The sequence below is a fragment of the Nerophis ophidion genome, linkage group LG23 (assembly GCF_033978795.1).
Source record: "Nerophis ophidion isolate RoL-2023_Sa linkage group LG23, RoL_Noph_v1.0, whole genome shotgun sequence".
NCBI classification, from domain to species: domain Eukaryota; kingdom Metazoa; phylum Chordata; class Actinopteri; order Syngnathiformes; family Syngnathidae; genus Nerophis; species Nerophis ophidion.
In genome coordinates this window covers 38,214,970-38,240,524 of record NC_084633.1, presented here as the reverse complement: position 1 = coordinate 38,240,524, position 25,555 = coordinate 38,214,970, and the positions used below count along the sequence as shown (strand labels likewise).

Sequence of the window (25,555 nt, the reverse complement as noted above, 5' to 3'; positions counted from 1 at the left end):
TACCAGTAAATATCCTTATTACCAGTAAATGTACATATTACCAGTAAATGTAGATATTACCAGTAAATATCCTTACTACCAGTAAATATCCTTTTAACGAGTAAATTTAAATATTACCAGCAAATGTACATTTTACCAGTAAATGTAAATATTACCTTTAAATGTCCATATTACCAGTAAATGTCCTTTTTACGAGTAAATGTAAATATCACCAGTAAATATCCTTTTAACGAGTAAATGTAAATATCACCAGTAAATATCCTTTTTATGAGTAAATGTAAATATTACCTTTAAATGTCCATATTACCAGTAAATGTCCTTTTTACGAGTAAATGTAAATATCACCAGTAAATATCCTTTTTATGAGTAAATGTAAATATTACCTGTAAATGTCCATATTACCAGTAAATATCCTTATTACCAGTAAATGTACATACTACCAGTAAATGTAGATATTACCAGTAAATATCCTTACTACCAGTAAATATCCTTTTAACGAGTAAATTTAAATATTACCAGTAAATATCCATTTTACCAGTAAATGTAAATATTACCCTTAAATGTCCATATTACCAGTAAATGTCCATATTGCCAGTAAATGTCCTTTTTACGAGTAAATGTAAATATCACCAGTAAATATCCTTTTTATGAGTAAATGTATATATTACCTTTAAATGTCCATAGTACCAGTAAATGTCCTTTTTACGAGTAAATGTAAATATCACCAGTAAATATCCTTTTTATGAGTAAATGTAAATATTACCTGTAAATGTCCATATTACCAGTAAATATCCTTATTACCAGTAAATGTACATACTACCAGTAAATGTAGATATTACCAGTAAATATCCTCACTACCAGTATAGGTCCACATTACCAGTAAATGTAAATATTACAAGTAAATATCTCTTACCAGTAAATGTGTCCCAGCAAGGACAGTGTGAAGGAGGCGGAGTCTCCAAACTCTGTGACGAGGTCATCTTGACTCTTTTGTTTGTTCAGAACTCCACCGATCAGAACCTGCTCCCCTTCTGCCAACCTGACACACAAAGAGGGGGTCGCACAAGGGTGGTGGCGTCGCACAAGGGTGGAATTCACACTTTGGCTTCTTACTTGCTGAGCTCCACGCAGCACTTGGCCAACAGGAATCGAACCTGCGGCGTGCTTGAACTGTGAGCCTTCAGCAGCCGGTACGCCTTGTAAGCTTTCCCCGATTGGTAGTAACATGTCGCCAAAAGGTAGAGCGCCTCCTCTGACCTCACTGACACACACACACACACACACACACACACACACACACACACACACACACACACACACACACACACACACAATTATAAACACTTTAATGATTGACATACACACAGAGTGTAGTACTATACATTATATGCATAAAATACTTCTGTAGACAGAATTTAGTACTATTTATTGTTTGCATAAAATACTTCTGTAGACGTAATGTAGTACTATACATCCATCCATCCATTTACTACCGCTTATTCCCTTCAGGGTTGCGGGGGCACTGGAGCCTAGCTCAGCTACAATACATAGAATACGTCTGTAGACAGAATGTAATACTATCCATTGTATGCATAAAATACTTCTGTAGACAGAATGTAGTACTATCCATAGTACGCATAAAATACTGGTAAAGTAGTTGTATTCCCCACACTCACCTGTAGGCTTCCCTTCAGATGGCTGCTGGAGTAAGTTTTTTGTAATTCGGCCTTTTTTAAAACATTTTTCAGCAATTGTTCCACGCCTGTTGCCGTAAAACATAACCGGTGAAAACTTTTCCTTTCTTTGGAACAAAAGTCCTGCTCTCGTTAGCGTTAGCCATGTTTTGCTATGTGAGCCGCTAAGGAAGCAAGGGGGCGAGGGGTACACAAACTCCCAGGAGCAAAAGGAGGAAATAATTAGGATATTTTTTTTTTTTTTTAAATCACATACAACAAAATAGTCAAAGTATGGATAACATGGATGTACAGGTATGTCACCCAGGACAAACATCTTTACCTTCAGCATAGAGTCTCTCAGCAAGGAAAATTGCATCCAGGTAAGCATAATGGTTCAGTGCTTGCCACACTGCAGCCTGCAAACACAAGACTTATTCATTCAATAACGCTCATGTTGTCATAAGTCACTCATGTTGTCATAAGTCACTCATGTAAGGCTGGGCCATACGGACGAAAAAGTATATATTGATATATTTTTACTTAAACTCCATATTCCATATATATCTGGATATATTTTCCGGTGAAAATATTTATAATGATATTCATTTTTGAGCCCGATTCAGTGAAATTGAAGTGAATGACAACTGTACTGTAAACACTTGTATTAACCAGTTAGTCAAGATGGGTTTTAACAGCACAGAAGAGAAACTGCTTAAGTAGCACAGAATTTTATAACATAAATGAAATAGAAAAACAAAGAATGTATAAACAAAATAGAAACACATTTTAAATACGTAGCTGTGCAAATAATACAAAATGTATCAAACTCAGACAAAAATACATTTGCAGGCACTTTTTAATTCCCAGTGAACGATGTAATGGACTGCCACCCACGTATGGTTCTGTGATCCTACTAGACTACATGTCCGTGGGTTCTGTGGTCCTACCAGACTACATTGATTGAAACTTTTATTAGTAGATTGCACAGTTGAGTACATACTCTGTACAATTGACAACTAAATAGTAACACCTGAATAAGTTTTACAACTTGTTTAAGTAAATCAATTCATGTCTGTGGGTTCAACCCACATGTCTGGGGGTTCTGTGGTCCAACCAGACTACATGTATGTGGATTCTGTGGTCCTACCAGACTACATGTCTGGGGGTTCTGTGGTCCAACCAGACTACATGTATGTGGATTCTGTGGTCCTACTAGACTACATGTCTGTGGGTTCTGTGATCCTACCAGACTGCATGTCTGTGGGTTCTTTGGTCCTACCAGACTGCATGTCTGTGGGTTCTTTGGTCCTACCAGACTGCATGTCTGTGGGTTCTTTGGTCCTACCAGACTGCATGTCTGTGGGTTCTGTGGTCCTACTAGACTACATGTCTGTGGGTTCTGTGATCCTACCAGACTGCATGTCTGTGGGTTCTTTGGTCCTACCAGACTGCATGTCTGTGGGTTCTTTGGTCCTACCAGACTACATGTATGTGGGTTCTGTGGTCCTACCAGACTGCATGTCTGTGGGTTCTTTGGTCCTACCAGACTGCATGTCTGTGGGTTCTTTGGTCCTACCAGACTGCATGTCTGTGGGTTCTTTGGTCCTACCAGACTGCATGTCTGTGGGTTCTGTGGTCCTACTAGACTACATGTCTGTGGGTTATGTGATCCTACCAGACTGCATGTCTGTGGGTTCTTTGGTCCTACCAGACTGCATGTCTGTGGGTTCTTTGGTCCTACCAGACTACATGTATGTGGGTTCTGTGGTCCTACTAGACTACATGTCTGTGGGTTATGTGATCCTACCAGACTGCATTGTCTGTGGGTTCTGTGGTCCTACCAGACTGCATGTCTGTGGGTTCTGTGGTCCTACTAGACTACATGTCTGTGGGTTATGTGATCCTACCAGACTGCATGTCTGTGGGTTCTTTGGTCCTACCAGACTGCATGTCTGTGGGTTCTGTGGTCCTACTAGACTACATGTCTGTGGGTTATGTGATCCTACCAGACTGCATGTCTGTGGGTTCTTTGGTCCTACCAGACTGCATGTCTGTGGGTTCTTTGGTCCTACCAGACTGCATGTCTGTGGGTTCTTTGGTCCTACCAGACTGCATGTCTGTGGGTTATGTGATCCTACCAGACTGCATGTCTGTGGGTTCTGTGGTCCAACCAGACTACATGTATGTGGGTTCTGTGGTCCAACCAGACTACATGTCTGTGGGTTATGTGATCCTACCAGACTGCATGTCTGTGGGTTCTGTGGTCCTACTAGACTACATGTCTGTGGGTTATGTGATCCTACCAGACTGCATGTCTGTGGGTTCTGTGGTCCCACCAGACTGCATGTCTGTGGGTTCTGTGGTCCTAGTAGACTACATGTCTGTGGGTTATGTGATCCTACTAGACTGCATGTCTGTGGGCTATATGATCCTACCAGACTGCATGTCTGTGGGTTATGTGGTCCTACCAGACTGCATGTCTGTGGGTTCTGTGGTCCTACCAGACTGCATGTCTGTGGGTTCTGTGGTCCTACCAGACTACATGTCTGTGGGTTCTGTGGTCCTACCAGACTGCATGTCTGTGGGTTCTGTGGTCCTACCAGACTGCATGTCTGTGGGTTCTGTGGTCCTACCAGACTGCATGTCTGTGGGTTCTGTGGTCCAACCAGACTACATGTATGTGGGTTCTGTGGTCCTACTAGACTACATGTCTGTGGGTTATGTGATCCTACCAGACTGCATGTGTGTGGGTTCTTTGGTCCTACCAGACTGCATGTCTGTGGGTTCTGTGGTCCTACCAGACTGCATGTCTGTGGGTTCTGTGGTCCTACCAGACTGCATGTCTGTGGGTTCTGTGGTCCTACCAGACTGCATGTCTGTGGGTTATGTGATCCTACCAGACTGCATGTCTGTGGGTTCTGTGGTCCTACCAGACTGCATGTCTGTGGGTTCTGTGGTCCTACCAGACTGCATGTCTGTGGGTTCTGTGGTCCTACTAGACTACATGTCTGTGGGTTCTGTGGTCCCACCTGACTATACGTCTGTGGAGTCTGTGGTCCTACTAGACCACATGTCTGGTCAGCGCCAAGTAAGTGACTTGACTTCATTGTACGACTGTGATCTTGTTGTTTGATTAAAAAAGATTCAACTATTGGATGTCAAAATATAAAGAGTAGGACAAAATGTCAGCTGCTGTCTTGTTGTAAAACAGCAAAGAAAATGAAAGTTAGCATTTAGACGGACTATTCTGTAGCAAAAATGTTTGCCACAATCATGTGTTCTTAAATGTGTAATTATGCTTTAACGGCATAATTACACAGTATTTTGAACATCTGTGTTGCTGAATCTTTTGCAATTTGTTCAATTAATAATGGAGAAGTCACAGTAGAAAGATGGAGTTGGGAAGCTTTAGCCTTTAGCCACACAAACACATGGTGATTCCTTATTTAAAATTCACAAAGGTGAAAATTTACTATGGATCAGAGCGGTCAAGCCAACATGAATCCCCAGCAGGTTTCGGTGAGAAAATTGTGGTTAAAAAGTCGCTTCTTACCGGAGAAAAGCTAAGCTTGGGCCGTCCATGAAGCTGCCGTCGACTTCCCTGAGACATTGGCGTGGAGACACCCTTCCGACTATCAGGTACTATTAAACTCACTAAAACACTAGCAACACAATAGAAAGATAAGGGACTTGCCAGAATTATCCTAGTAAATGTGTCTAAAAACATCGGAATCCGTCCCAATGCAATCGCGTTTTTTTTTTTTAACTCGTTTTTTGTTTTCTAGTCCGTCGCTATCGATATCCTCAAACACAAATCTTTCATCCTCGCTCAAATTAATGGGGAAATTGTTGTTTTCTCGTTCTGAATAGCACTTTTTGTTGGAGGCTCCCATTATAAACAATGTGAATATGTGAGGAGCCCCCACACTTGCGACCTCATCGTCTGCGACTTCCGGTAGAGGCAAGACTTTTCTGTTAGCGACCAAAAGTTGCAAACTTTATCGTGGATGTTCTCTACTAAATCCTTTCAGCGAAAATATGGCGATATCGCGAAATGATCAAGTATGACACACAAAAAAAATAAACAAAAGTTTATGAGTTTGAACATCAAATATGTTGTCTTTGTAGTGCATTCAACTGAATATGGGTTGAAAAGGATTTGCAAATCATTGTATTCTGTTTATATTTACATCTAACACAATTTCCCAACTCATTTGGAAACGGGGTTTGTACAACAGGACCAAGTGCACAACTAAAACAGGACAAAGTGCACGACTAAAACAGGACAAAGTGCACGACTGTTATGCTGATGACACCCAACTCTACATGCCCCTAAAGCTGACCAACACGCCGGACTGTAGTCAGCTGGAGGCGTGTCTTAATGAAATTAAACAATGGATGTCCGCTAACTTTTTGCAACTCAACGCCAAAAAAACGGAAATGCTGATTATCGGTCCTGCTAGACACCGAACTCTATTTAATAATACAACTCTAACATTTGACAACCAAACAATTAAACAAGGCGACACAGTAAAGAATCTGGGTATTATCTTCGACCCAACTCTCTCCTTTGAGGCACACATTAAAAGCGTTACTAAAACGGCCTTCTTTCATCTCCGCAATATCGCTAAAATTCGCTCCATTCTGTCCACTAAAGACGCTGAGATCATTATCCATGCGTTTGTTACGTCTCGCCTCGACTACTGTAACGTATTATTTTCGGGTCTCCCCATGTCTAGCATTAAAAGATTACAGTTGGTACAAAATGCGGCTGCTAGACTTTTGACAAGAACAAGAAAGTTTGATCACATTACGCCTGTACTGTATATACCTTTATATACATATATACATACATATATACCTGTACTGGCTCACCTGCACTGGCTTCCTGTGCACTTAAGATGTGACTTTAAGGTTTTACTACTTACGTATAAAATACTACACGGTCTAGCTCCATCCTATCTTGCCGATTGTATTGTACCATATGTCCCGGCAAGAAATCTGCGTTCAAAGGACTCCGGCTTATTAGTGATCCCCAAAGCCCAAAAAAAGTCTGCGGGCTATAGAGCGTTTTCTATCTGGGCTCCAGTACTCTGGAATGCCCTCCCGGTAACAGTTCGAGATGGTACCTCAGTAGAAGCATTTAAGTCTCACCTTAAAACTCATTTGTATGCTCTAGCCTTTAAATAGACTCCCTTTTCAGACCAGTTGATCTGCCGTTTCTTTTCTTTTTCTTCTATGTCCCACTCTCCTTTGTGGAGGGAGTCTGGTCCGATCCGGTGGCCATGTACTGCTCGCCTGTGTATCGGCTGGGGACATCTCTGCGCTGCTGATCAGCCTCCTCTTGGGATGGTTTCCTGCTGGCTCCGCTGTGAACGGGACTCTCGCTGCTGTGTTGGATCCGCTTTGGACTGGACTCTCGCGACTGTGTTGGATCCATTATGGATTGATCTTTCACAGTATCACGTTCTCATAGTCATCATTGTCACCGATGTCCCACCGGGTGTGAGTTTTCCTTGCCCTTATGTGGGCCTACCGAGGATGTTGTAGTGGTTTGTGCAGCCCTTTGAGACACTAGTGATTTAGGGCTATATAAGTAAACATTGATTGATCGATTGATTGACTAAAACAGGACAAAGTGCATGACTAAAACAGGACAAAGTGAATGACTAAAACAGGAGGACTAAAACAGAACAAAGTGCACGACTAAAAGAGGATGATTAAAACAGGACAAAGTGCACGACTAAAACAGGACAAAGTGAATGACTAAAACAGGAGGACTAAAACAGAACAAAGTGCACGACTAAAAGAGGATGATTAAAACAGGACAAAGTGCACGACTAAAACAGGACAAAGTGCACGACAAAAACAGGACAAAGTGCACGACTAAAACAAAGTGCACGACTAAAACAGGACAAAGTGCACGACAAAAACAGGACAAAGTGCACGACAAAAACAGGACAAAGTGCACGACTAAAACAGGACAAAGTGCACGACAAAAACAGGACAAAGTGCACGACCAAAACAGGACAAAGTGCACGACTAAAACAGGACAAAGTGCACGACTAAAACAGGACAAAGTACACGACTAAATCAGGACAAAGTGCATGACTAAAACAGGACAAAGTGCACGACTAAAACAGGACAAAGTGCATGACTAAAACAGGAGGACTAAAACAGAACAAAGTGCACGACTAAAAGAGGATGATTAAAACAGGACAAAGTACACGACTAAAACAGGACAAAGTACACGACTAAATCAGGACAAAGTGCATGACTAAAACAGGACACAGAGCACGACTAAAAGAGGATGATTAAATCAGGACAAAGTACACGACTAAAACAGGACAAAGTGCACGACTAAAACAGGACAAAGTGCATGACCAAAAGATAATGATTAAAACAGGACAATGCGCACGACAAGAAGTCATTTTCATAGTTACTCTCATGTTGTCATAAGTCATATTGATTATTACTCTCATGTTGTCAAAAGTCATATTGATTATTACTCTCATGTTGTCATAAGTCATATAGAGTATTACTCTCATGTTGTCATAAGTCATATTGATTATTACTCTCATATTGTCATAAGTCATATTGATTATTACTCTCATGTTGTCATAAGTCATATAGAGTATTACTCTCATGTTGTCCATGCATTTAAATGTGTGTGACGATGTAATGTTCACCCGCATCAAGTGTTCATTATTCAACACCAGGCATCGTACTGCACACACTCTAATGATGAGGGGACATGAGAGAAGATGCGATGATGAGGGGACATGAGAGAAGATGCGATGATGAGGGGACATGAGGGAAGATGTGATGATGAGGGGACATGAGAGAAGATGCGATGATGAGGGGACATGAGAGAAGATGCGATGATGAGGGGACATGAGAGAAGATGTGATGATGAGGGGACATGAGAGAAGATGTGATGATGAGGGGACATGAGAGAAGATGTGATGATGAGGGGACATGAGAGAAGATGTGATGATGAGGGGACATGAGAGATGATGATGAGGGGACATGAGAGAAGATGCGATGATGAAGGGGACATGAGAGAAGATGCGATGATGAGGGGACATGAGAGAAGATGCGATGATGAGGGGACATGAGAGAAGATGCGATGATGAGGGGACATGAGAGAAGATGCGATGATGAGGGGACATGAGAGAAGATGCGATGATGAGGGGACATGAGAGAAGATGCGATGATGAGGGGACATGAGAGAAGATGCGATGATGAGGGGACATGAGAGATGATGATGAGGGGACATGAGAGAAGATGCGATGATGAAGGGGACATGAGAGAAGATGCGATGATGAGGGGACATGAGAGAAGATGCGATGATGAGGGGACATGAGAGAAGATGCGATGATGAGGGGACATGAGAGAAGATGCGATGATGAGGGGACATGAGAGAAGATGCGATGATGAGGGGACATGAGAGAAGATGCGATGATGAGGGGACATGAGAGAAGATGCGATGATGAGGGGACATGAGAGAAGATGATGAGGGGACATGAGAGAAGATGCGATGATGAGGGGACATGAGAGAAGATGCGATGATGAGGGGACATGAGAGAAGATGCGATGATGAGGGGACATGAGAGAAGATGCGATGATGAGGGGACATGAGAGAAGATGCGATGATGAGGGGACATGAGAGAAGATGCGAGGATGAGGGGACATGAGGGAAGATGCGATGATGAGGGGACATGAGAGAAGATGCGATGATGAGGGGACATGAGAGAAGATGCGATGATGAGGGGACATGAGAGAAGATGCGATGATGAGGGGACATGAGAGAAGATGCGATGATGAGGGGACATGAGAGAAGATGCGATGATGAGGGGACATGAGAGAAGATGCGATGATGAAGGGACATGAGAGAAGATGCGATGATGAGGGGACATGAGAGAAGATGCGATGATGAAAGGACATGAGAGAAGATGCGATGATGAAAGGACATGAGAGAAGATGCGATGATGAGGGGACATGAGAGAAGATGCGATGATGAGGGGACATGAGAGAAGATGTGATGATGAGGGGACATGAGAGAAGATGTGATGATGAGGGGACATGAGAGAAGATGTGATGATGAGGGGACATGAGAGAAGATGCGATGATGAGGGGACATGAGAGAAGATGTGATGATGAGGGGACATGAGGGAAGATGTAATGATGAGGGGACATGAGAGAAGATGCGAGGATGAGGGGACAAGAGAGAAGATGTGATGATGAGGGGACATGAGAGAAGATGTGATGATGAGGGGACATGAGAGAAGATGCGATGATGAGGGGACATGAGAGAAGATGCGAGGATGAGGGGACAAGAGAGAAGATGCGATGATGAGGGGACATGAGAGAAGATGTGATGATGAGGGGACATGAGAGAAGATGCGAGGATGAGGGGACAAGAGAGAAGATGCGATGATGAGGGGACATGAGAGAAGATGTGATGATGAGGGGACATGAGAGAAGATGTGATGATGAGGGGACATGAGAGAAGATGTAATGATGAGGGGACATGAGAGAAGATGCGAGGATGAGGGGACAAGAGAGAAGATGCGAGGATGAGGGGACAAGAGAGAAGATGTGATGATGAGGGGACATGAGAGAAGATGTAATGATGAGGGGACATGAGAGAAGATGCGAGGATGAGGGGACAAGAGAGAAGATGTGATGATGAGGGGACATGAGAGAAGATGTGATGATGAGGGGACATGAGAGAAGATGTGATGATGAGGGGACATGAGAGAAGATGTAATGATGAGGGGACATGAGAGAAGATGTGATGATGAGGGGACATGAGAGAAGATGTAATGATGAGGGGACATGAGAGAAGATGCGAGGATGAGGGGACAAGAGAGAAGATGTGATGATGAGGGGACATGAGAGAAGATGTGATGATGAGGGGACATGAGAGAAGATGTGATGATGAGGGGACATGAGAGAAGATGCGAGGATGAGGGGACATGAGAGAAGATGTGATGATGAGGGGACATGAGAGAAGATGTGATGATGAGGGGACATGAGAGAAGATGTGATGATGAGGGGACATGAGAGAAGATGTGATGATGAGGGGACATGAGAGAAGATGTGATGATGAGGGGACATGAGAGAAGATGTGATGATGGGGGGACATGAGAGAAGATGTGATGATGGGGGGACATGAGAGAAGATGTAATGATGAGGGGACATGAGAGAAGATGTGATGATGAGGGGACATGAGAGAAGATGTGATGATGAGGGGACATGAGAGAAGATGTGATGATGAGGGGACATGAGAGAAGATGTAATGATGAGGGGACATGAGAGAAGATGTAATGATGAGGGGACATGAGAGAAGATGTAATGATGAGGGGACATGAGAGAAGATGTGATGATGAGGGGACATGAGAGAAGATGTAATGATGAGGGGACATGAGAGAAGATGTAATGATGAGGGGACATGAGAGAAGATGTGATGATGAGGGGACATGAGAGAAGATGTGATGATGAGGGGACATGAGAGAAGATGTGATGATGAGGGGACATGAGAGAAGATGTAATGATGAGGGGACATGAGAGAAGATGTGATGATGAGGGGACATGAGAGAAGATGTGATGATGAGGGGACATGAGAGAAGATGTGATGATGAGGGGACATGAGAGAAGATGCGATGATGAGGGGACAAGAGAGAAAATGCGATGATGAGGGGACATGAGAGAAGATGCGATGATGAGGGGACATGAGAGAAGATGCGATGATGAGGGGACATGAGAGAAGATGCGATGATGAGGGGACATGAGAGAAGATGCGATGATGAGGGGACATGAGAGAAGATGCGATGATGAGGGGACATGAGAGAAGATGCGAGGATGAGGGGACATGAGAGAAGATGCGAGGATGAGGGGACAAGAGAGAAGATGCGAGGATGAGGGGACATGAGAGAAGATGCGAGGATGAGGGGACATGAGAGAAGATGCGATGATGAGGGGACATGAGAGAAGATGTGATGATGAGGGGACATGAGAGAAGATGTGATGATGAGGGGACATGAGAGAAGATGTGATGATGGGGGGACATGAGAGAAAATGCGATGATGAGGGGACATGAGAGAAGATGCGATGATGAGGGGACATGAGAGAAGATGTAATGATGAGGGGACATGAGAGAAGATGCGATGATGAGGGGACATGAGAGAAGATGTGATGATGAGGGGACATGAGAGAAGATGTGATGATGAGGGGACATGAGAGAAGATGTGATGATGGGGGGGCATGAGAGAAGATGTGATGATGAGGGGACATGAGAGAAGATGCGATGATGAGGGGACATGAGAGAAGATGTAATGATGAGGGGACATGAGAGAAGATGCGATGATGAGGGGACATGAGAGAAGATGTGATGATGAGGGGACATGAGAGAAGATGTAATGATGAGGGGACATGAGAGAAGATGCGATGATGAGGGGACATGAGAGAAGATGTAATGATGAGGGGACATGAGAGAAGATGTAATGATGAGGGGACATGAGAGAAGATGTAATGATGAGGGGACATGAGAGAAGATGCGATGATGAGGGGACATGAGAGAAGATGCGAGGATGAGGGGACATGAGAGAAGATGCGATGATGAGGGGACATGAGAGAAGCTAACCAGCTGACAGCTAGCCCTGCTAGCCGCCATGCTAACTAGCCAACAATAACCTTCTTAAGACGAGCCACATTGTCGACTGGCTGCGCCACAAAGTCAAAATAATACCAGCGATGATCCGTGAAAAATGTTTAGTTGACATTTCAGCCGCGGTTCGCTTTTTCGTGGGTTTGATGCGACAAGAAGAATTAGCAGTGCGGCGTTAGCAAGGCACAAAATATCACTTTCCAACTTCCTGCCGGCCTTCCATCACTCCAGCTGTCCGCTAAAAGCTCCATACGTGCTAAATGTTACATTCTCGTTAAATATTACATTATGGCTAAAAGCTCCATACATGCTAAATGTTACATTCTGGCTAAAAGCTCCATACGTGCTAAATGTTACATTCTGGCTAAAAGCTCCACAAATGTTCCATGTTTCAATAAACATCCTCTGCCCGTGGCAACATTCATAAATAGTCCACTAGCTAACTCCAGTCAGCTCCGCAATGTGTCGGCAGCAAAGATAAAAGATGCTGGCGGGGTGCGAGGCCCGAGTACCCGGGAAAGAGGGCACTTGGGCGGACTGGAGCAGCAATAAAGCCGAAGGCGGGATGCGAGGCCCGAGTACCCGGCTAAAGAGGGCACTCGGGCGGCCTGAAGCAGCAGCTGAGACCGGGAGGTGAACGAGCAGCAGGCCGTGACCGAGTGTGTCCACTCTCCCTTCATGACAACGAATCCAAAGCTTTTATTTACCTGAACCGGTTCCTGCAGCACCGTCATTCCGTCTCGCTGTCCCTCTTTTCTCCCTTTTCTTTCTTCACCTCAGTCTACAGCAACATTTGAACATTCCGACCGTTAGCGGCCGAACATTTCCGAAGAATGCCGAGTGGCCCACAGACCGGAAGTCAGCAACAGGGTAGAGAAGGAAAGGTCGCGAGTGTGCCCTCTAACGCCTGAAGTGAGAATAACATCCCAAACGGCATAAGCCTAAAAGTCCATCCGGCCATCCATTTATTACCGCTTGTCCCTCCCGCTTATACACCAAACATTTACATATAGACACCAAACATTTACATTGATACACCAAATACAAACCCTGTTTCCATATGACTTTGGAAATTGTGTTAGATGTAAATATAAACAGAATACAATGATTTGCAAATCCTTTTCAACCCATATTCAGTTGAATATGCTACAAAGACAACATATTTGATGTTCAAACTCGTAAACTTTATTTTTTTCTGCAAATAATCATTAACTTAGAATTTCATGGCTGCAACACGTGCCAAAGTAGTTGGGAAAGGGCATGTTCACCACTGTGTTACATCACCTTTTCTTTTAACAACACTCAATAAACGTTTGGGAACTGAGGAAACTAATTGCTGAAGCTTTGAAAGTGGAATTCTTTCCCATTCTTGTTTTATGTAGAGCTTCAGTCCTTCAACAGTCCGGGGTCTCCGCTGTCGTATTTTATGCTTCATAATGCGCCACACATTTTCCATGGGAGACAGATCTGGACTGCAGGCGGGCCAGGAAAGTACCCGCACTCTTTTACTACGAACCCACGCTGTTGTAACACGTGGCTTGGCATTGTCTTGCTGAAATAAACAGGGGCGCCCATGATAACGTTGCTTGGATGACAACATATGTTGCTCCAAAACCTGTATGTACCTTTCAGCATTAATGGTGCCTTCACAGATGTGTAAGTTACCCATGCCTTGGGCACTAATACACCCCCATACCATCCCAGATGCTGGCTTTTCAACTTCGTGCCTATAACAATCCGGATGGTTATTTTCCTCTTTGTTCCGGAGGACACCACGTCCACAGTTTCCAAATATAATATGAAATGTGGACTCATCAGACCACAGAACACTTTTCCACTTTGCATCAGTTCATCTTAGATGAGCTCAGGCCCAGCGAAGCCAGCGACGTTCCTGGGTGTTGTTGATAAATGGGTTTTGCTTTGCATAGAAGACTTAAAGATGTAGCAACCAACTGTAGTTACTGACAGTGGTTTTATGAAGTGTTCCTGAGCCCATGTGGTGATATCCTTTACACACTGATGTCGGTTTTTGATGCAGTACCGCCTGAGGTATCAAAAGTCCGTCAAATCATCGCTTACGTGCAGTGATTTCTCCAGATTCTCTGAACTTTTTGATGATTTTACGGACCGTAGATGGTCAAATCCCTAAATTCCTTGCAACGTTGAGAAATGTTGTTCTAAAACGGTTTGACAATTTGCTTACAAATTGGTGACCCTCGCCCCATCCTTGTTTGTGAATTACTTAGCATTTCATGGAAACTGCTTGTATAGCCAATCATGGCACCCACCTGTTCCCAATTAGCCTGCACAGCTGTGGGATGTTCCAAATAAGTGTTTGATGAGCATTTCTCAACGTTATCAGTATTTATTGCCACCTTTCCCAACTTCTTTGTCACGTGTTGCTGGCATCAAATTCTAAAGTTAATGATTATTTGCACAAAAAAAAATGTTTATGAGTTTGAACATCAAATATGTTGTCTTTGTAGCATATTCAACTGAATATGGGTTGAAAAGGATTTGCAAATCATTGTATTCTGTTTATATTTACATCTAACACAATTTCCCAACTCATATGGAAACAGGGTTTGTATTCACGTCTACACACCAAACTTTTACATCTACACACTAAATATTTACATTGATACACCAAATATTTACATTTACACACACTATACATTCACATTCATACACCAAACATTCACATTAAAATAAAAAAATACAGTAAATAGATTCATCAATCCATTTTCTACCGTTTGTCCTTCTCAGGGTCGTGGGGGTGCTGGAGCCTATCCCAGCTGTATTTGGGCAAAAGGCGGCGTACACCTGGACAAGGAAGGTAGGGTACACCTAGACAAGGAAGGCGGTGTACACTTGGACAAGGAAGGTACGGTATACCTGGACAAGGAAGGCGAGGTACGACTGGACAAGAAGGCGGTGTACACCTGGACAAGGAAGGCGGTGTACACCTGGACAAGGAAAGTAGGGTACACCTGGAAAAGGAAGGTGAGGTACGCCTGGACAAGAAGGCGGTGTACAACTGGACAAGGAAGGTATGGTACACCTGGGCAAGGAAGGCGGTGTACACTTGGACAAGGAAGGTAGGGTACGCCTGGACAAGAAGGTAGGGTACACCTGGACAAGGAAGGCGGTGTACACTTGGACAAGGAAGGTAGGGTACGCCTGGACAAGAAGGTAGGGTACACTTGGACAAGGAAGGTATGGTACACCTGGACAAGGAAGGCGGGGTACACTTGGACAAGGAAGGTAGGGTACGCCTGGACAAGAAGGTAGGGTACACTTGGACAAGGAAAGTATGGTACACCTGGACAAGGAAGGCGGGGTACACTTGGACAAGGAAGGTAGGGTACGCCTGGACAAGAAGGTAGGGTACACTTGGACAAGGAAGGTATGGTACACCTGGACAAGGAAGGCGGGGTACACTTGGACAAGAAAGGTAGGGTACGCCTGGACAAGAAGGTAGGGTACACCTGGACAAGGAAGGCGGGGTACACTTGGACAAGGAAGGTAGGGTACGCCTGGACAAGAAGGTAGGGTACACTTGGACAAGGAAGGTATGGTACACCTGGACAAGGAAGGCGGGGTACACTTGGACAAGGAAGGTAGGGTACGCCTGGACAAGAAGGTAGTGTACACCTGGACAAGGAAGGCCGGTACATCTGGGCAAGAGGCCACCTAGTCACAGTTAGTAAATATATATTATACATGAATAAAACCCCCAAAAACTTGCATAACAAATCACGTAGTGTGTGTGTGACAATCCTGGGTACTTCGACTTGAACTTTTAAGTAAAAACTAAATTAGGAATGAGTTATTAATAAATATCAGCTAAAAGGCAAACCAAAATGGTGGGTCTCAAGGCTGCTCTTAAAAACATGAACTTTCTCCGCAGCCCTGAGGTCCTCGGGCAAGATGTTCCACAGACGGGAAAGATGACGTCCTGTGACTTGGTGTCCTGACTTTTGGAACAGTCAGGAGACGTGTGCCGGAGGATCTCAGGGTCTGCGAGGGATCATAGGGTAAAACCATATCTGAAAGATAAGAAGACCCAATACCGTAAAAAAGGAAGAACTTTAAAATTGATCCTGAAACACACAGTGAGCCAATGCAGAGATTTTAAAACTGGTGTAATGTGAGCCCATCTTCTGGTCTTCGTCAGGATCTGTGCTGCTAAATTTGGGAGTAGTTGTAAAAGTGCGATACCATTTTTAGGAAGACCTTACAATAATCTAAATGTGATAAAAGCAAGCATCAACATCTGCGTGTTGCCCCCGAGAATTGGGCGAACTCTAGCTGTATTTTTAAGATGTTCGAAAATAAACCTACGTAAAGACTTGGTGCATCTTGGGGCGGTTTAGCTCAGTTGGTAGAGTGGCCGTGCCAGCAACTTGAGGGTTGCAGGTTCAATTCCCGCTTCTGCCAACCTAGTCACTGCCGTTGTGTCCTTGGGCAAGACACTTTAATCACCTGCTTCCAGTGCCACCCACACTGGTTTGATTGTAACTTAGATATTGGGTTTCACTATGTAAAGTGCTTTGAGTCACTAGAGAAAAAGCGCTATATAAATATAATTCACTTCACTTCACATCTGTCGCCTGTTTAGCGAGCAAGACCGCCAGGCTGAGTAAACTGTGAGGAAGGTAGAAATAGTTCTCTGAATAGTGATCAGGAGCAGGTGAGTGTCCTGACCACTGACCAGAGGCAGGTGCTAAAGAAGACGAGTCCATGGCAACAAAGGGAGCATGAGATCCGGACTAAACACTCCACTGAGACCAAACTCAAATTTCACCTTTCTGCACCAAACATTTAGATTCCTACTCCAAACACGGTCTCCAGAACACAGGTGTCCAAAGTCGGGTCTAGTTCTGACCTGCTGAGTTTTTTAGCTTTCCCTGTCGAATGCTTGCTTGCTTGGCTAACTAGGTGCTAGCTGCCCAACGTGATGATGGCCACTACTTTATGAGGTGTCATGGTGCTAATCTCACTCATGGTGTTACAATGGCTACTCCAAACACAGCCTCCAGAGCAGAGAAGTCCAAAGTGGGGCATAGTTTTTCCCTGCCGAAGGCTTACTTGCACAGCTAACTAGGTGCTAGCTGCCCAACTTGATGATGGCCACTACTTTATGAGGTGTCATGGTGCTAATCTCACTCATGGTGTTACAATGGCTACTCCAAACACAGCCTCCAGAGCAGAGAAGTCCAAAGTGGGGCATAGTTTTTCCCTGCCGAAGGCTTACTTGCACAGCTAACTAGGTGCTAGCTGCCCAACGTGATGATGGCCACTACTTTATGAGGTGTCATGGTGCTAATCTCACTCGTGGTGTTACAATGGCTACTCCAAACACAGCCTCCAGAGCAGAGAAGTCCAAAGTGGGGCATAGTTTTTCCCTGCCGAAGGCTTACTTGCACAGCTAACTAGGTGCTAGCTGCCCAACTTGATGATGGCCACTACTTTATGAGGTGTCATGGTGCTAATCTCACTCATGGTGTTACAATGGCTACTCCAAACACAGCCTCCAGAGCAGAGAAGTCCAAAGTGGGGCATAGTTTTTCCCTGCCGAAGGCTTACTTGCACAGCTAACTAGGTGCTAGCTGCCCAACTTGATGATGGCCACTACTTTATGAGGTGTCATGGTGCTAATCTCACTCATGGTGTTACAATGGCTACTCCAAACACAGCCTCCAGAGCAGAGGTGTCCAAAGTGGGGAATAGTTTTTCCCTGCCGAAGGCTTACTTGCACAGCTAACTAGCTGCTAGCTGTCCGACGTGGCTGTCCAGAGTCGGGACCCAGGATGGACCGCTCGTCGGGACCCAGGATGGACCGCTCGCCTGTGTATCGGTTGGGGACATCTCTACGCTGCTGATCCGCCTCCGCTTGGGATGGTTTCCTGTAGACGGGACTCTCGCTGCTGTCTTGGATCCGCTTTGAACTGAACTCTCGCTGCTGTGTTGGAGCCACTATGGATTGAACTTTCACAGTATCACGTTTGACCCGCTCGACATCCATTGCTTTCGGTCCCCTAGAGGGGTTTTTTCCTGCCGAAGGCTATCTTTGCAGGCAGACACTTTGGCCAGCCCTGGTCTAGAGAATAGCACCCTGGACACTTGCCCACGTGGCCAAAGGCTAAAAGCGCCCCTGCCAAGGAGAGAGACGAGTGAATGGATGGAAGGCTTGAGCTTTGGTCTTGTGGCACAAATAGAGTCAAGGATAGATGACATCAGCCCACAACTTTATTTCACTGGGTGACCAGTCCACACGACACAAACACCACACATGCTAATGCTAGCCGCAGATGTCAGGGCTACAGGGTGCAGTTGGCCTCTGGTGAGAGTCGACATTTGGCCACAGTCAGGTAAGTCTCCACCTGCAGACAGAAAAATAAAAGTTCCATAAAGGTGTGGTAGACATTCCTTGTTCACCAGACACTACCTTGTGCATGTCCTTCTTGAAGCACGCCAGCAGCTCGTACATCCGTCTCAAGGACTCGTCATCCCCCGCACTTTGGTAGTAATTGCCATACGGCGCCAGTTGGAGGCCGGCGCTGTCAGACGACATCTCGGCTCCGTCCTGGTTGGCCTGCAAGGACAGGTGATCACTCAGGGAAGTTTCTGCCTCCAACTGGATGGGACACCCGACTTCAGGACTTAAACTGCTACTTGTTTGTGTTTGCGTGTAGAAGTGTGTGCACATGTTGTCACCCTGATCAGCAGCAGGATTCCCATCTTCAGTTCTGAAAGTTTTGAAGAGATCTGATTTCTGGGAACAGGAGCAGCAGAGAGGGAACGGCTGGGAAACTCCCAGGATTCCACCAGTCGATAGGAGATGGACAGCAGCTTCAAGACCTAGACCCAAATCAGATCAATCTTGGCATGTTTCTTTGAACCTCGTCTGCAGTTATTATGATGTTGATGTTCCAGGCGAGCATGCTTTGAAGTCATGGTAACGCCTCACTCTTTGTAACGACTGACATGGCTGACTGAGAAAAGTACTAAGAAGGAAAACGTGTAAAGATTGTTACATTCATGGAAACGTCTCACTCTTTGTGCCATTACTGTGAAAATTAGTTAGAAGGAAAAGTACAAAGATCGCATGTTCATCATATTCATGGTAACACCTCACTCTTTGTAACGACTGACATGGCACCATGACTGAGAAAAGTACTAAGAAGGAAACATGCAAAGATCGTATATTCATCATTTTCATGCTAAGGTCTCACTACCAAGAAGTTGATAAAAAGTTGACAATGACCGACCGAGCTGCGTTGTGTTTCGTGCTTGTCGATAGGACTGATGATGTAGTCCGAGTTGCAGAAGTCCTGCAGGAAGATTTTATTGAGTTGGCGTTGTTCCTCCATCTGCAGTGAACTCTCCTGCAACACAAGCACAACACTACCATGGATGAAGGGATGATGGATGGCTGGATGTTGGATGCCTGGGTGGATAGATGATGAATGGATGAATAGATGATGGATGGATGGATGAGTAGATGATGGATGGATGGGTGGATGAGTAGATGATGGCTGGGCGGACGATGGATGGATGGGCAAATGATGAATGGATGATGATGGATGGATGGATGGATGGGTAAATGATGGATGGAGGATGATGGATGGGTGAACAGATGATGAATGGATGATGATGGATGAATACATGTTGATGGATGGATGGATGGATGGATGATGATGATGACTGGGTGGATGATGGATGAATGGATGATGGATGGGTGAATGATGAATGGATAATGATGGATGGATGGGTGAATGATGGATGGATGATGATGGATGGGTGAACAGATGATAGATGAATACATGTTGATGGTTGGATGGATGACGATGATGACTTGGTGGATGATGGATGAATGGATGATGGATGGGTGGATGATGATGGATGAATACATGTTGATGGATGGATGGATGATGATGATGACTGGGTGGATGATGGATGAATGGATGATGAATGGATGGATGGATGGATGGGTAAATGATGGATGGATGATGATGGATGGGTGAACAGATGATGAATGGATGATGATGGAGGAATACATGTTGATGGATGGATGGATGGATCTATGATGACGATGACTGGGTGGGTGATGGATGAATGTATGATGGATGGGTGGATGATGAATGTATGATGGATGGGTAAATGATGGATGGATGATGATGGATGGGTGAACAGATGATGAATGGATGATGATGGATGAATACATGTTGATGGATGGATAATGATGGATGGATGGATGATGATGATGATGACGACTGGGGGGATGATGGATGGGTGGATGATGGATCGATGATGATGGGTGGATAGATGGATGAATAGATGATGGATGGGTGCTTAGATGATAAATGGATAATGATGGATGAATGGACGAGGGATGGATGGGCGGATGATGGATGGATGATGATGGGTGGGTGGATAGATGGATGGATGAATGAATGATGATGGATGGGTGGGTGGCTAGATGGATGACTGGATAATGATGATGATGAATATATGATTGATGGGTGGATAAATGATGAAGATGATAGCTAAATGGGCGGATGATGGAAGATGATGATGGATGAATAGATGATGGATGGGTGGATAGATAGATGAATGGATGGGCAGATGATGGATGGATGGTGATGAGGAATAGATGATGGATGGGTGGATAGATGATGGATAAATGGACGGATGATGATGGATGAATAGATGATGGATGGGTGGATAGATAGATGGATGAATGAATGATGATGGATGGATAGATGATGGATGGATGAACATAGAGGAAGAGATGATATATGGGTAGATAGTTGGATGGGAGGATGATGGATGATGATGATGGATGAGTGCATTAATGGATGATGGAGGAATAAATGATGTATGGGTTGATAGATGGATGGGCCGTATGATGGATGGATTACCGGATGATGGATGGATGATGATGATGGGTGGATAGATGAATGAATGCATGACGGCTGAGCGGATGATGGATAGGTGGATAGATGAATGAATGCATGACGGCTGAGCGGATGATGGATAGGTGGATAGATGAATGAATGGATGAGCAGATGATGGATGGGTGAATGATGATGATGATGATGATGATGGATGAATGAATGATGGATGAGCGGATGATTGATGAACGGATGCTGGATGAGTTTATGACAGATGAATGGACGCTGGATGGGTGTATAGATGGATGAATGCATGGATGAGTGTATGACGGAAGAAGGGATGATGGATGGCGGCACTCACAAAGTCGGAGAAGAGTCTCTGGGCCAGCAGGTGGAGGTGTTGCACGCGGCTCACAGCGATGGAGAAAAGACGCTGGCTGTCTGTGATTGGCTGAGAGGAGACCACGCCCAGAGACACACATGACAGGAAGAGAATCACTGGAGAAGAAAGAAGCTCACTGATTGGATGGAAAAATGGAATCCTCTTCATCCAGGATGTTGGCTCAAGTGCCTTACATTCCCAGTCAAAGGCCTCCAAATAGTTCTAACACTGATCTAAATGTCCTCCTACGGTCCTACACTCACCTAAACTTTACCTGTCCTCCTACGGTCCTACACTCACCTAAACTTTACCTGTCCTCCTACGGTCCTACACTCACCTAAACTTTACCTGTCCTCCTACGGTCCTACACTCACCTAAACTTTACCTGTCCTCCTACGGTCCTACACTCACCTAAACTTTACCTGTCCTCCTACGGTCCTACACTCACCTAAACTTTACCTGTCCTCCTACAGTCCTACACTCACCTAAGCTTTACCTGTCCTCCTACGGTCCTACACTGACCTAAACTTTACCTGTCCTCCTACGGTCCTACACTCACCTAAACTTTACCTGTCCTCCTACAGTCCTACACTCACCTAAGCTTTACCCGTCTTCCTACGGTCCTACACTCACCTAAATTTACCTGTCCTTCCACAATCTTACACTGATCTAAACTTTACCTGTCCTCCTACGGTCCTACACTCACCTAAACTTTACCTGTCCTCCTACGGTCCTACACTCACCTAAACTTTACCTGTCCTCCTACGGTCCTACACTCACCTAAACTTTACCCGTCCTCCTACAGTCCTACACTCAACTAAACTTTACCCGTCTTCCTACGGTCTTACACTCACCTAAATTTACCTGTCCTTCCACGATCTTACACTGATCTAAACTTTACCTGTCCTCCTACGGTCCTACACTCACCTAAACTTTACCTGTCCTCCTACAGTCCTACACTCACCTAAACTTTACCCGTCTTCCTACGGTCCTACACTCACCTAAATTTGCCTGTCCTTCCATGATCTTACACTGATCTAAACTTTACCTGTCCTCCTACAGTCCTACACTCACCTAAACTTTACCTGTCCTCCTACAGTCCTACACTCACCTAAACTTTACCCGTCTTCCTACGGTCCTACACTCACCTAAACTTTACCTGTCATCCTATGGTCCTACACTGATCTAAACTTTACCTGTCCTTCTACGGTCCTACACTGATTTAAACTTTACTTGTCCTTCTACAGTCCTACACTCACCTAAAATTAACTTGTCCTTCCACGATCTTACACTGATCTAAACTTTACCTGTCCTCCTACGGTCCTACACTCACCTAAACTTTACCTGTCCTCTTACAGTCCTACACTCACCTAAACTTTACCTGTCCTCCTACGGTCCTACACTCACCTAAACTTTACCTGTCCTCTTACAGTCCTACACTCACCTAAACTTTACCTGTCCTCCTACGGTCCTACACTCACCTAAACTTTACCTGTCCTCCTACAGTCCTACACTCACCTAAACTTTACCCGTCTTCCTACGGTCCTACACTCACCTAAATTTACCTGTCCTTCCACGATCTTACACTGATCTAAACTTTACCTGTCTTCCTACGGTCCTACACTCACCTAAACTTTACCTGTCCTTCTACTGTCCTACACTCACCTAAACTTTACCTGTCATCCTATGGTCCTACACTGATCTAAACTTTACCTGTCCTTCTATGGTCCTACACTCACCTAAACTTTACCTGTCCTTATACGGTCCTACACTGATTTAAACTTTACTTGTCCTTCTACAGTCCTACACTCGCCTAAACTTTACCTGTCCTCCTACGGTCCTACACTCACCTAAACTTTACCTGTCCTTCTACGGTCCTACACTCAGCTAAACTTTACCTGTCCTTCTACGGTCCTACACTCACCTAAAACTTTACCTGTCCTTCTACGGTCCTACACGCACCTAAACTTTACTTGTCTTTCTACGGTCCTACACTATTACCAGCTGTGGGAAGGAAAGAGTGGTGGGCACATGCGGGTGAAATGTGTGAGACAAGGTTGGAGGGAAGATCATCAGGCAGTAAAACTGCTGTTCCTCCACAGTCCAGGTGAGCTCAGGCAACTGCTCGTCCCTGAAGAGATGTCTAAGTGTCCTCGTGGACAAACTAGTGGAGAATGGATTAGACCTGATTCCATCCTTAAGTTGCAGGGGAGCTGCAATCTGATTAGTGTCCATCAAAGGACAGAAATAAAACAGACAAGCATTCAACAAAGAAGAAATGAGATAGAAGGAGGAAGTTGGACTAAGAGTAGACCAGAATGGTCCCGAAGGAGGTTGGAACCTTGGATCTCCAGGCGGTGACGTCCACATGTCAAGCACCAGAAGTGAGTTGAATGAAAATAGATTGTTGATTTCCATGAAAATTCACGAACTATTGAAGCAACTTTTGGGGCGGCGTGGCTCTGTCGGTAGAGCAACAGTGCCAGCGACTTGAGGGTTCCAGGTTTGACCCCCGCTTCTGCCGTCCCAGTCACTGCCGTGGCGTCCTCGGGCAAGACACCTGGCCCACCTTTTCCCAAAATGGAACTTAAAGATGTAGATCACGGCTTTCGCTATGTAAAGTGCTTGGAGAAAAAGCGCTATATAAACACAGTGGACAGAAGACAAGCAAAGAGCACAGACATGGAAGACTCCCAAACAAAAGAGTGAATAAGTTGGAGGTCTTACTTCTGTCCATGGCTGATGTGGATGTCCTTCTGCTTGCTTTGCCAACATGTTGCCACTTGGGGCTTTATAGCTGTCACACGATGATTACATGCATGACCAGGAAACATGAACCTGCCATGTTCCTGCCACGCACCTTTCACGCAGGGCAGCAGAAAAATAACACTTGTTGTGAGGAAAAGTGTCAGCGAGGAATGTGAATAATTCAGTGTTTGGGGCATCAAAACTCCTGCATGTTAACGCATTAGACATGAAAACAACACGCCAGCCAGTCAACATCATCAGGTTCCCAGCACGACGCTGTAACAACAATGTAACAACAATGTAACAACAATGTTCAAGACCAATAACACTGTACCCTATCTTGCTGACTGTATTGTTCATTATGTTCTGAGTGACACAGTTATTTGGTGACGAACCCCAAGATGCAGAGAAGGAGGCAGAAATTGGGTAAGTAAACATGATTTAATAAAGATACTGAGACAAAAACAAAACCAAAAGGGTACAAACAAAAAGCACGCACGTGGGCGGATATAACAAACTAAGGGCTGTGAACAAACAAATGGGAAGCAGGAAACAAAAAACAGTAAGCTCCAAATATCTACCAAATATAGCTTACCGCTACGCTGCAATCACACGACCAGTAGGAATGACAAGTAGAAAATTAAAGCTGCAAGCAGCGTTGGTCGGGTCCGCCTTTGGCCGCTGCCAAGCCCTGGTCTAAGTCAGACCTACATAGAGGTATTTGTTTCATGTCTCTACGACATTCCTAACAGAAGTTACAAGCAGTTTTGTCTGTTTTTTTTTCCTAGGGGGCGCTGGAGCGCAATTTTGACTTTTGGGGTTTGGTTTTTTTATTAGATGGCAATTTTCGCCAGTCCTGATGTGTGTGTAAAATTTGGTGAGTTTTGAAGCATGTTAAGGGGGTCAAATTACAGATGAGCGTTTCTGGATGTTGTTGATAAATGGCTTTCGCTTTGCATAGTAGAGCTTTAACTTGCACTTTGAAGCATTTTAAGGGGGTCAAATTACAGTTTAAAGAGGCAAAAATTACATTTTTTAGGAAACTTTGCGCAGGGGTTCTTTGAAGGCGCGTAAAATCCAAACTGGAGCAGTAATCAAAACTTTGTTGGATAGTTTTAATCAAAAGGGATCAATCTCTCTCCTGTGCGAGTTTGAAGCCGAAACGACAAACGCACCC

General features: G+C 44.7%; 2 protein-coding genes across 2 annotated transcripts in view; both read right to left on the bottom strand.

Moving 5' to 3' along the window:
• Positions 1-13,218, bottom strand: part of cdc27 (cell division cycle 27) — a 54,066-nt gene extending 40,848 nt beyond the window's left edge. Inside the window, exons 1-4 of the mRNA XM_061884436.1 lie at positions 13,056-13,218; positions 2,017-2,092; positions 1,114-1,261; positions 914-1,039 (exon numbers count right to left, since the gene is read on the bottom strand). Coding sequence (XP_061740420.1) covers positions 914-1,039; positions 1,114-1,261; positions 2,017-2,092; positions 13,056-13,082 — 377 coding nt within the window. The 5' untranslated portion in view covers positions 13,083-13,218. The remainder of the gene's footprint in view (positions 1-913; positions 1,040-1,113; positions 1,262-2,016; positions 2,093-13,055) is intronic.
• A 5,360-nt stretch (positions 13,219-18,578) lies between these two features.
• On the bottom strand, positions 18,579-24,415 carry gh1 (growth hormone 1). Its single transcript, XM_061884435.1, has 6 exons — positions 24,358-24,415; positions 21,610-21,746; positions 19,623-19,739; positions 19,069-19,212; positions 18,800-18,946; positions 18,579-18,734 (listed from the first exon to the last, which is right to left on the bottom strand). Exons 1-6 carry the CDS (start codon positions 24,365-24,367, stop codon positions 18,672-18,674), a joined length of 618 nt encoding a protein of 205 aa, XP_061740419.1. The 5' UTR covers positions 24,368-24,415; the 3' UTR covers positions 18,579-18,671.
• Positions 24,416-25,555: the final 1,140 nt, after the last annotated feature.

Coding starts and splice junctions, on each gene's coding strand:
- gh1 (XM_061884435.1), bottom strand. Junction 19,740..21,609: donor AGAGACTCTTCTCCGACTTT/GTGAGTGCCGCC, acceptor CTTGTGTTGCAG/GAGAGTTCACTGCAGATGGA. Junction 19,213..19,622: donor ACGAAACACAACGCAGCTCG/GTCGGTCATTGT, acceptor ATTTGGGTCTAG/GTCTTGAAGCTGCTGTCCAT.